The 12518-nt window shown below is 47.1% G+C and overlaps 1 protein-coding gene across 10 annotated transcripts in view; it reads left to right on the plus strand.

Annotated features, from left to right (window-relative positions):
* Positions 1-12518, plus strand: part of SRGAP2 (SLIT-ROBO Rho GTPase activating protein 2) — a 276234-nt gene that overhangs the window by 192005 nt on the left and 71711 nt on the right. For all 10 annotated transcript variants that reach the window (XR_007130747.1, XM_047752470.1, XM_047752469.1 and 7 more), the window contains exons 6-7: positions 3931-4146; positions 5021-5149. Coding sequence is in view for 9 of the 10 variants with exons in the window: in XM_047752470.1 (XP_047608426.1) it covers positions 3931-4146; positions 5021-5149 (345 nt within the window). In the remaining variant the exon portion in view is untranslated. The remainder of the gene's footprint in view (positions 1-3930; positions 4147-5020; positions 5150-12518) is intronic.

Genomic DNA, 12518 nt, shown 5'->3' on the forward strand with positions numbered 1-12518 from the left:
GCTAGGAGTCCAATCGGAGCTGTAGCCACCGGCCTATGCCAGAGCCACAGCAACACAGGATCCGAGCCGCGTCTGCGACCTACACCACAGCTCACGGCAACGCCGGATCCTTAACCCACTGAACAAGGGCAGGGATCGAACCCGCAACCTCATGGTTCCTAGTAGATTCATTAACCACTGCGCCACGATGGGAACTTCCTGGATTATTTTTGAAGTTTTCTTCTCTCTGTCTACTTTGTTTCCTCTCAATTGTTTTCGTCTTGGTCTTTCATGTTAGATAGTTCCCTTAAATGTCTGGTAAACTTTAACTGCCTGCTTATATTTTAAAGTGAGACACTTTAAAATGAAAAGCTGCTTGGAAATTTCTGTGTCAACTGCGTGTGTTTTACCAGAGAGTGATATGACTGGACTGTGTCCTTGGGGAGGCCTGATGTCAGTATTTATAGGTGTTTGATATCAGGTGAGCAGATTCCCCAGATAAAGCTCTTCTGATCTCCTCCTGCCTATGTCTGGGGGCCAAGTTGCGAAGGGACCTGGCCATCTCAGTATTCAGTACAGAATTGTCAGTTGATCTGCCTGTTTTAAGTTCAGTACCCTTATCCTTATCCTCAGTTGAGCCTAGCGTCCCCAGTCTACAGACCCTCCCCCCAAAAAATAAACCTCTTGTCTTGGGGAGGGGATGGGATCTAGGTGTCTAACTGTTCTTAGGTGCTCAGCATTTTCTCTTGTTTTTAGCTCTGCCTTCATCCCACTGCCACTGATACCTCTGAGGGCTTCTGTGATTTAGGTCTAGTTGCTTCTTGAATCTCCCTACTTTTGGTTTAGGATTCAGTAGGTCAGTTACTATTTGCCTTTCCCCTTTTCATCTTCTGCTTTCATTCTTTTAATTGTTTCTCAGCTTATACCTAAAAAATAATCATTAAAACACTTCTACTATTTCAATGTGGCTTGTGAAGGGAGCCGAGCTAAAGGCATGAATTCAATATTTAGTTTTTCAAAGTAGAGTGAATTTCCATTGTAGAATTGAGAATTTAGACTTGTGAGTTTTTCCCCCTAGTTTGTATTTGCCTCAGTATATGTTTCTCCAATGCCTGTGTTGATTCTCTATTTATCCAATTGTTTTGACATAAATTATTTGAGCTTCGGCCTCAGAATACCTCAGTTTTCCCCTTGAGTTGGAGGATACTAGATATACTTATCCTGTATTTGCACAGAGGAGAGATTAGTGCCATTAAATCATTTGGGCAGCCACATTGATTGTACGACTACCACTGTATACGTGACATATTTCTTAACTCTGGAGAAGAAAGGAGAACCCAAAAGAAGAAGTGTCTTCCTTTAAATATAAATGTATTTCCTTTAAATATAAATTCCTGAGGCATTTATAGCTTCTTAGACGAGATAGTGTTTCATTCTTCTAAAGAGAGTTCTTTAAATTCATTACGGGAAAGGAGCAATATAAATTGGTGATTTTTAATGCCTTCATTTGTTGTCTGTGGACACTATCTATGCCTTTGAGCCCTTTTTTTGTCTCTCATGTTCATTCATAGCATGTCCTCCTTATTGATTATGCATCTTCATGAAATAGAAAATCACTTTCTTAAAATCAATTCATGTTTATAGTTGTTCACTCAAACTGTCGAATCCCTTGGTCACATTCACATGAAAAGAGAAAAAGGAGCCTCCTGCCTACCCTTCTTCAGCGAGGATAATAGGTGCCTCTTTCTTGCTTCTTCGCCAACCTGGAAACCTGGAAGACAGTTTGAATTACTTAGGAAGGTTTGTAACGGTGTCAGTTGTTAAAGATTGCTTCTCTTGTATAGAGAAGAAACAGAGGAGATCTTACACTTATGGGAAATGATGTCAGGTTCAGAATAAGGTGAAGCTGATTTAAAACATTCTGCCTCTAAAATGAGAGGTTATTTAAACTCTCAAGTACATTGATTCTGTCCGTGTCTCAGTCTTCTCCTTTCTTCATCTCCAGCTAACAGATGAGCATACCCACAGAATCCTTCTAACCGAGGATTTCCCAGCCTCAGCACCATGGACATTTGTGGCCAGATGATGTGACAATTAAAAATGTCTCCAGACATGGGTCCCCTGGGGGCCAAATTAGCCTCCTTTTGACACTGTGGCTTTAACTCAATCCTCAAATGAAACCACATTCCCTTTTTAAGCCTCTCTTGACTAAATTTAGCCTTTCCTCCCAAGGAATCCAGCCTTGGTCCTATGCAGAGGAGAGACACTGGTGCCTAGTGGCTAAGAATGTGGACTTCCTGGTCTAACGAACTTGAGTTTGAGTCCTAATTTTGATTCATTTCCTAGCTGTGTGACCTTGGGTGTGTTAGGTAATCTCTTTGAGCCTCAGTTTCCTCATCTTTAAAAAATATTAAAACAGAAATAACGGTCCTTCCTAGACTTGTTGTGACGATTACATGAGGTGACATACAAAAGACTCCTGACACACAGTGCATACTAAGTGGTAGAGATTATTATTAATATTGTATTAGCATAATAATTCCCTGGCTCTCCTCAGCTGTTCAGTGCCCCCCCACAGCCCGCCCCCACAACTTCGACATTCTCTAGTTCTGCCTCTCATGGCCTCAAAATATCAGCACTCTTTGCTTTTTAGGGCCACACCCCTGGTATATGGAAGTTCCCAGGCGAGGGGTCGAAACTGAGCTGCAGCTGCTGACTTCCGCCACAGCCACAGTAGCATGGGATCCAAGCCATGTCTGCACCCTACACCACAGCTCACAGCAACTCCAGATCCCTGACCCACTTGAGTGAGGCCAGGGATCAAACCCATGTTCTCACGGATATTAATGGGATTCATTACCACTGAGCCACGACAGGAACTCCAGCATGTCTGCACTCTTGAACTTCAGCTTTCTTGGTTTGTTATCAACCATTTTCAATTTCCACATAGAAGTAGAGGACCCCCCCACCCCACCCCGCCTCCCCGTGGAAACGGAGAGTGCCAGCGGGAAGGATCAGGCACCTGGGGGCTGGAAATAGTATGTTTGGGAGGAAGCGAACACAAGTTCCAGGATTCCCAACCCCCTTATTCAGAAAAGGGACGAGACTCCCAGACGGTTGCTTTGATGGAAAATTGAAAAACTGTATCCTCTTCTTTGATACTACTTCCTTCCTGTGGCAACTCCAGTTCCACCTGATGTGGGTTCGATTCCTTCTCAGGCTCTTTCCTGAATTTTTCTGCAGGTTTCCAGTCTTCGTAGGGTTGTTGTCTAAATCACAGGATTGCCACAAGGATGAAATGAGGATGTGCTTGTGGGGCGCTTGCCACACGGCAGGAATATACTAAGTGCTCAGTAAATGGTAGTAGCTGTTGCTGTTCTTGCTGCTGCTGTTCCAGCTGCTGTGAAGGAGCGTAGTTGATCTGATAAAACAGACCAGACAGATCCCCAGGATGCTGGGCGGGTTTTAGAGCAGTTCCTCTTCCCCATTTTATATCTCAAAGTCCCCAAAGTCTAGGCTGCTCTGTGGGCTGTGCTGCCCTCTTCAGGGTCCTAGCCAGCCCAGGAAGGCTTTGCTCTCAGGCTCTGCGTGGTAGTGTTGCCCATCTTGTGTTGTAAGATGACTAACTGGTGGAAGTTACTTGGCTAATATGTAAGAGAAATGCTTACCAATGTTCAGATATAGAAGTACATGATACGTGCTGGAAGACATGGAATCATTTGAATAGCGACGTGTGGGCTCGGTTCCAATACTGCTTTCCTGTGTTTTGGAATGGTCTTTAGTAATAGACGGTGTGCTGAACCAAACACGCATTTTGAATTTTGCCCTGAAGGGGGTGGGGATGTCGCTTCAAGGAGGGAGGGGAGGTCCAGCTGTGTCTGGTGGTCTGTAAAGCAGAGAATTGACCCCCTTGGCTTGACCTGTGGGGTGGGGGCGGGGGGTGTCTTGCAGGTCATGAAGACATATCACATGTACAATGCCGACAGCATCAGTGCTCAAAGCAAACTAAAGGAAGCGGAGAAGCAGGAGGAGAAGCAAATCGGAAAATCCGTAAAGCAGGAGGACCGGCAGACCCCACGCTCCCCTGACTCCACCTCCAACGTCCGCATTGAGGAGAAGCACGTCCGGAGGAGCTCGGTGAAAAAGATCGAGAAGATGAAGGAAAAGGTGTGTGTGCTCTGGCAACCGTAGGGGCTGGGGAGGAACCCTCTGGAAGTCGGAACTGATAGGAATTTCCCAGCAGGCACTGTGGAGAGCAGAACTGGGAGGTATGTGTTCCTTTAGGGCCCAATGACTTTTGTTCTCGGCTCTGGATGAAGGCCTAGGTATTGGAAGAACTTGGCCTCCAAGTTTTTCACCTCTAGCAGCGAAGCAAGAAGAGTAAGTCGCAGAGTTCCCTTCGTGGCACAGTGGTTAACGAATCCGACTAGGAACCATGAGGTTGCGGGTTCGATTCCTGGCCTTGCTCAGTGGGTTGAGGATCCGGCATTGCCGTGAGCTGTGGTGTAGGTTGCAGATGCGGCTCGGATCCCGAGTTGCTGGGGCTCTGGCGTAGGCTGGCGGCTACAGCTCTGATTCGACCCCTAGCCTGGGAACCTCCATATGCCATGGAAGCGGCCCTAGAAAAGGCAAAAAGACAAAAAAAAAAAAAGAAAAGAAAAGAAAGAGTAGTTGCCCTTCCCAAGCCCAGGAAGGAAACTGTAGACCTAGAGTTTGGCTTCAGACCTCGGGTGTTCAGAGGGACATGTAGCAACACCTCCTTCAGGCCGGTGGTGCAAGGATGGAGGATGGAATCTGCAGACAGACCCAAAGTGGGACACGCATCGAAAGTAGGGAGCCTCATTAACCTTGCCTGGATTGATCTACATTGCGCCCTTGAATCTCATTAAACAGAATTAGAACCCAATTTAAGGCAGACGCGCATGGGGAGTCGCAGCACAATTGTGGTTCTCGAATGTACTGTACGTTCATCTTTGAGAGAACAATCTCCCCTTTGGAAAAAAAAAGAAAAAGTAAAATTGAACTTGTGTTCTCTTTTCAGCGCCAAGCCAAGTACACGGAGAATAAGCTGAAGGCCATTAAAGCCCGGAATGAGTACTTACTGGCTTTAGAAGCAACCAATGCATCTGTCTTCAAGTACTACATCCACGACCTGTCTGACCTTATTGATGTAAGTGCTTAAAGCAAGGGGCGCAGGGGTGCCTCTTTCCTGGTTTCAGAGATCTGGGCAGGAGGCCCCCAGTTCTGTTGCTCAGGCATCTTGGAGCCTTTTGAGAACAGTTATGGAGATGGAGGCCATGGTGCCTCCGGTGCCTGCCAGGTACCAGGTACCAGGTGAAGCACTTCGGACTTGTTTTTCATTCCGTCCTCACCAGAATCCTGGGAGGGAGGCATTATGACCTCCGATGTTACCGATTCAAATTCAGAGAGTTGAGATGACTTATCCAGAGTCAGCTAACCAGTGAGAGAGGTGAAATTTGTCCCTGGCTCTGATTGGTAAACACACCCAGGCTTATGACCTCGGTGCAGTTCCGTCCCCCAGGAAATATTTCCCTTGATCAGCTACCTGCACACAGAAGTGAGTGACAAGAGCCAAAGGGGTAGAATGTCCTACCCTATGTTTATATAAAGTGTTATAAAGCACTTACTGTTTCTCCATGTTATCTTTTTGGAGTGTCATGTCACCCTTGTGGATCAGAATTACTGTCTCCAGTTTGTAGATAAGGAATCTAGGTGGGGGGGTCTAGAGAGTTCTTGCTTCAAGTTAAACTGCAAATTAGGGTCTTGGTCAGGAAGGTATCCAGATGCCCCTGACACCTGGAGAGAAGCAAGATGCTAAGCACATGTATTTTGCATGGGGGCAGGCACGAGGGATAAGGGTTTGTCTTTGGTCTGATGGGTCAGCCTTGGCCTTATTTCTTCTGCTGCTTCTCCCCACACCTTGTAGTTCAGTCTTGCAATCGTGCTCACCTGCAAACCCCAGTCTGGCCCAGTTCTGAGCCAGCCCTGACTGCAGCTGCATAAGCGGGTCCTTTCTCACCTCTCCCTCCTGTCATCCAAGTCACAGGCTTGGGGCCGGCCGATTTAGCATCAGCCTCCCAGTCTCCAGGGCATCAGGCAGATCCTGGCCAGCCTGAGGCCTGATCTTTGCCTCCTGCTGTCGGCAAGCAGCAGCTGGGTTTTGCAAGGCTCAGGCCAGACCTCTTACACTTGCCCATCTCCCTTGGTTTCTCCATGAGCGAACCTGCCACACGTCACAATATCACGTGTGGTTCTGGTCTAAGATTCACCGTTGCATAACCAGCTGGGTGCTCTGGGGCTTGTCACTGAACTGGTTTGGAACCATTTGCCTCCCCCCACACACCCCCCGCCCCCGGGCGCTACATCACTGATACTTAAATCTGGCCTCCCATCAGAGCTGCTGGGGGAAAGTTTCTAAAATACAGATTGCTGTCTCCCTTCAGCCAGGGCTTTTGGATTCAGAGGTTTCAGCCTCGTCATGCCCTGGTGTCATCATCTCACTGAATAAGTGGGAGCCCTGATCCCTGTTCAGGCACCACTTTGTTCTCTCTGCTTCGTGATGCCAATCTGAACACTGTCCTTCAACGGAGGTCAGAGCCCTAGATGGGATCCTTTCTCCTGCTCAGGGGAACAGCTCCTCATGGGAGAGAGTCCTGTTCTCAAAATGAGGAAGAGAATCACTTCTCTCTTATGCTCAATTTCGGCAATTTCTCTCACATGCATTAAAAAAAAATCAGGCTAGGCATCCACCCTACCTCTGCTACTGGTTTGTCCTTGTCTCTTTCGTTTGCCCTCAGGGCAGCTTTCCCTCCCCTTTGACCAAAACTCTGACCTCGAGGGAAGTGAGGGGCCACTGCTATATCAGTCACAGACCCTCCATCCACAGATCCTCCGTCAGTCGTGCATAGGTGTCTTAAAACGGTCCAAGAAGCAGGTGATTTATTCTCATCATTAAAAGAAAAAAAAAAAAGTATGTTAAGAGCCTGTCTTCATAGGATGCTGGGTGAGGTGCTGTGAAAAAGAGTTCTGCACTCTGCCCGAGCATGGGTCAAGGTCATTGTGAGCAAGTCCAAGTTGGTAGCGTTCCAGGCCACATGGATAGGAGAGTTGCTCTGGTTTTAGTTTGTTTGTTTGTTTGTTTTTCCTGGGGTGAGATTAATTACTCTTTTTATAAAAAAAAAAAAAATGTTTGTAACATGATTCTGCTCTACAAATGTTAAGTATTTATTTGGGATGCGGCTGTGTGTTCAGTCTGTTGGATACAAAAGGAAGAAAGACAGCTCTTTCTCTAGAGACATTCGTAGACATCCAGACAGATAATTTCTGGGTAACTGGCTAACTGCAGCACCAGTGCCTAGAAAGCTGGCCTTAGAACAGTGGTTTTCAAACCGTAGGTCATGATCCATTAGCGGAGTCATAAAATCACAGTTATGGGTTTGACTTAATTTTTTAAAGGAATAAACTAGACTAGGATAAAATAGGTGTGTATGTGTGTGTGACAGCGTATTTCTTACTGTGAGTTGGAGATCAAAAAAAGTTTGAGAGCCACTGCACTAAGAACAGGTCTTTTTAGTCCCTATAAGCTCCATGAGGGCAGGAGCCAAGTCTGCTGTTTAGCTAAATACATGCATATACAGCGCATAAGCACACTTAATACATAACTTAATACATAGCTGAGCACATAGGATATTCATCAAAGGAAGAAAGGAATAGAAGGAGGAAGAAGAAGAAGAAAAATATGATATTCTAAGCCCAGATTGTTTTTCTTTTTTATACCTTGCAATACTGTTTTTTTTGGGGGGGGTTGTTTTTTAGGGTTTTTTTTAATATTTTTATGGAGAAGGTCACATTTTATTTTATTTTATATATATTTTTTGTCTTTTGTCTTTTTTGGGCCACACCTGCGGCATATGGAGGTTCCCAGGCTAGGGGTCCCGTTGGAGCTATTGCCACCAGCCTACCTACCGCAGATCCGAGCCGAATCTGTGACCTACACCACAGTTCACAGCAACGCCAGATCCTTAACCCCCTGAGCGAGGCCAGGGATCGAGCCTGCAACCTCATGGTTCCTAGTCAGATTCATTTCCACTGCACCACGAAGGGGACTCCTGCAGTACTGTTTTAATTGAGATCTAATTTGCACTTAAGTGTGAGATTGAGAGTTGTGATGAATCCTACCCGCTTGAAACCGTCATCTCTATCAAGATGTAGAATTATTTCCATCACTTCAGAAAGTTCCTCTTTTCTCCTCTCAGTCAATTCCCCACCCAGAAGCCACCACTGTTCTGACTTCCTTTACCATGAATTAGTTCTGCCTGTTGTAGAACTTCACAAAGATGGGATTCTTATGTCGTATATACTTTTCGGTAGCTGGCTTTATTTGCCCAGCATGATGTTTTTGAGCTTCATCCATGTTATTACATGGATCAGTAGTTTCTTCCTTTTTCTTGCTGATCTGTCGCCATAAAAATGGCCAAAAGGATGCTTTGGCCATGAACCAACAGTTAGAGCAGGAGTGAGTGGGGAGCCTGAGTACCTTGGCATTCTGATCTGGACAGTATCCAGAACTTGCTTTAAGATGTGGGACGAGGAGTTCCCTGGTGGCTCAGCGGGTTAAGGGTCTTGCGTTGTCACTGCTATGGCTCCAGTTGTAGCTGTGGGGTGAGTTTGATCCCTGGCCTGGGAACTTTCCCATGCCATGGGCATGGCCAAAAAAGGGGGGGAGGATATAGGATGAATCTTATTCCATTCCATTTCCATCTGTGTTATGGACACCCATCTGCCTCCTTCCTGGTGGTGTTGAAGCTCAGTGTGGGCTATGGCACCAAGGGTAATTGAAAGAATTGACTTTTTTTTATCAATGCCAAAATTGACGCAGTTGACACAAGGACTAGCCTTTTTTTTTTTTTTTTTGTCTTTTTGCTATTTCTTTGGGCCTCTCCCGAGGAATATGGAGGTTCCCAGGCTAGGGATCGAATCAGAGCTGTAGCCGCCGGACTACGCAAGAACCACAGCAACGCGAGATCCGAGCCACGTCTGCGAGCTACACCACAGCTCACGGCAATGCCGGATCGTTAACCCACTGAGCAAGGGCAAGGACCGAACCTGCAACCTCATGGTTCCTAGTCCAATTCGTTAACCACTGCGCCACGACGGGAACTCCAAGCCTTTCTAATTTATTTGGATTGTATGATTTAAATTCAGACGATAGGAATCCACGCGAGGCATCTGACACACACCAGGAAAACCTTGACTTCAGGCCAAAAAGACATCCTGAAGCGACTTGAGACAGTCTGAGAACCCTAGGCTCCTTGGAATGTGGCTCCTCTGCAGGAGCGGATGGACGAGTGAGTAACAGGAGGGTGTGAGTGAGGTGTACACGGGCAGAGAATCTGTGTCGCCACGTGCACCCAAGTCAGACAGGAGAGAACTCAGCTTTCTCAATAGGACATTTTATTCAGGGCAGTTATTTCTCACTTCTGTGCAAACTTGCAGTGGGTGATGTGTGATATGAAACATCATGTTTCTTTTCTAGGCCTTCTCTGGAGTCTTTGGGTGAGGCTCTCGGCTGGTAAAGGGTTAACGAGATGTCAGCTCAAGTCACCACACATCTGGATGGGCTATCATTAAATCCTTATAAAAATTTGATTTCCCCTGAGAGAGGTCTCATCAAACATTTATATAACCCAGAAATGGCCAGGGGAGCCCGGCATGGCCACAGAATTCATCAGAAGTCATGGAAAGCAGGCCTTGTCCCCATGGTGAGCAAAATAATGTGTTGCCTCTCCTCACCGGGACTCTACTGGGAACGCAGATAAAATATTCAGATCTTGTTTACCTAACCTTGCGAGAAATTGCATCTTTGCTGAAGCCTCAGTTTCCGGCTGTTGCCCTTTCAGCTGTGTGACCAGCCAAGACCCGGGAAGACCTCATCCAAATCTCCCTGGTTGATTGGAGGCATGGAGGAGCCAGAGGGCACACTGTGAGTCAGACCCCCACGTGCAAGCACCGAATAGCTACAGAGCAGTTATATCATAGAGACAGGGGGCTGGCCTGAGAGAGCCCCGAGCCTTCTGCAGGCCAGCCAGAGTGAGCAAAACAAAAAGCCTCGGGGGCCACATGTGTCCACTTGACTTAGATCAGCATCCATCCTAAGTGGATTATTTCCTGAGAGGCTAGAATCTGTTCTCCTGGCAGCCATCAATCAACTGATGTTCATTAAATGCCTGCTATGAGCCAGGCCTACCTACCGGTGAGGGAGGCAAAGAAGGAATAGGATACTGGCCACATCGGAGCTTGCCTTCTGGTTACAGTGACATGAAATAGCGAGTCACAGAATGAGGGAGGGTGTTCTGTGTGAGGTGAGAGCTGTGGATGAGCATCGTTCTGAGTGGATGCCAAGGTCAATATATGCCAGGGTTGCAGGGCTGGCCGGCTACCCAGAGGCTGGGAACTTGATTTGGATTTTGAAGATGGGGTCCAATTCCAACAGGGGGAAACATTTTAGGAAGAGAGAATGCTGGGAGCTGAAAGTCAATGGATTTGGAGATATTGGTGATTGGTGTTTAGGTGGCTGCATCGTGCCATATATATGTAAATATATGTCAGCCTCACAGCAACCTATAGGACTGGCCTTATCCCCACATGCAGCCCAGAGAGGTTAAGGAGCTAGCTCACCGTTACACAGCTGATTTGAGGCCCATGGTTTTCTAATACTTGGCCCTAAACAAAGAGTATGTCATTGGATTAGAACAGAGTCTGAAGAAGAGAATAGAGGGAGATGATGTTAGATGCTCAGATGGAAGACAGATGAGACTTTGTTCTGGCTGTTGACATTGTTTAATTTCACTGAGCCTCAGCTTTCTAGTCGGGAATTTTAAAATAATACTGGCCTCGCTGGAGTTACTATGCAGATTAAAATGTAGAATGCACAAAAAGCACTTAGCACACTGGCCTATATAAGCCCTCTTAGTAAACAGAGGCATTTTTAAATTTCCCAACTGAGGAAAGCGAATGTTACTTTAGAAAAAAAAATGAGAGCTATTATAGGTACTTCAGCAGGGGAGTAGGTATAACAAAAGCCCTATTTTAGGACAGTGAAGCAGACAGCACTTGTAAGATGATAAAAGTACAAATGGGGGGGGGAAGAGGGGGAGTTCCCATGGTGGCACAGCGAAAACAAATCCGACTAGGAACCATGAGGTTGCAGGTTCGATCCCTGGCCTCGCTCAGTGGGTTTTAAGGATCCAGCGTTAGCGTGAGCTGTGGTGTAGGTCGCAGACGTGGCTCGGATCCTGCGTTGCTGTGGCTGTGGCCTAGGCCAGCAGCTGTCGCTCTGATGCGACCCCTAGCCTGGGAACCTCCATATGCCACGAGTGCAGCCCTAAAAAGCAAAAAGCAAAACAAAACAAAAAGTACCAATTAGGGTAGGGTAGAGATCGTGAGAATGGAGAGGAATATGTAGAGGTTAGGAAGGCTGCAATCCTCTAATTCTCTTCTGCACTGAGCCCTGCCCCCCAGACCCCGCCCACACACTTGCTCATCCCTGTAGGCAGCGTGACTTCTGTTCATCAGACCTACAGGCGTGGAGTTCATCATCAGGGTCTACACAGAGCTAGTCAGGACGGTTTACAGGTTCAAGGGCAGCTTGGTGAGACCAGCAGCATCTCCCAGAGGAGGAAGGGCCGCTGCACGTGCAGCCTCCCAATCAGCCGCTTTTGTCTAGCTTTCATTTGCTCTTCCCTCCCAACTGAATGTAATGCCTTTCCATCATCCTCCGCCTCCAGTGAAGTCGTAACTGCTCTTCTTCCGCACAGCCAGGCACCTGCCACAGCCCACTGGCACTGAATCCAGAGCCCAGCCCCATGGCAGGCACTCCGTCTCGGAACATCTTGTTAGATGCTGGGAGGAGGAGGTGCAGCACGTGCTTATTTGTCCCCAGCAGTGGCTGCTCCCAATGTGATCATGAAGCGGGGGAAAGGCTGGGGGAAGGGTTAATTTGGTGGCTGCTTGGCTGCTTACCAAATGAAGTGGCAATCAGGCAGCGAGTCTTTCTCTATCCATGGGTTCTTCTCTGATATTTCTTCTCAGGTTCTGGACCTCAAAGCTGCTTAAGCAATGGAGGGGATAATGGATGGCCGAGGAATTTGGATCTCTGGGTCCTTCGGGAGGAATGGGCAATAGTGTCCTAGTTACAGAACGCCGTGACTGAAGCGAGCCTCGGGAATTATCTTTAGTCCGAGTATTTTCAGACTTTTTCTCTAGCAGAAGAATTCTTCCTTCAAACCAGGCCTTACCTGGAATCTTAACAGATTAAATAGAAAAAGAGCAGAGTTGGTTTGGGTTGAAGCAGGAAGAGGAGGTTCCAAGTCCTGCTAGTTGGTCTGCCCAGCTACCCTCTCTCCAGAGCAGCCTGAGCAGTGGCCCAGAACCTTAGAGCTCCAGGCCGCAGCTTGAAAACCATGGACCTGGCCAAAGCTGTTCATTTTACAGTCGAGGAAATGGGTTCAGGGAGTGGC

The sequence above is a fragment of the Phacochoerus africanus genome, chromosome 11 (genome assembly GCF_016906955.1).
Source record: "Phacochoerus africanus isolate WHEZ1 chromosome 11, ROS_Pafr_v1, whole genome shotgun sequence".
Taxonomy (NCBI): Eukaryota; Metazoa; Chordata; class Mammalia; order Artiodactyla; family Suidae; genus Phacochoerus; species Phacochoerus africanus.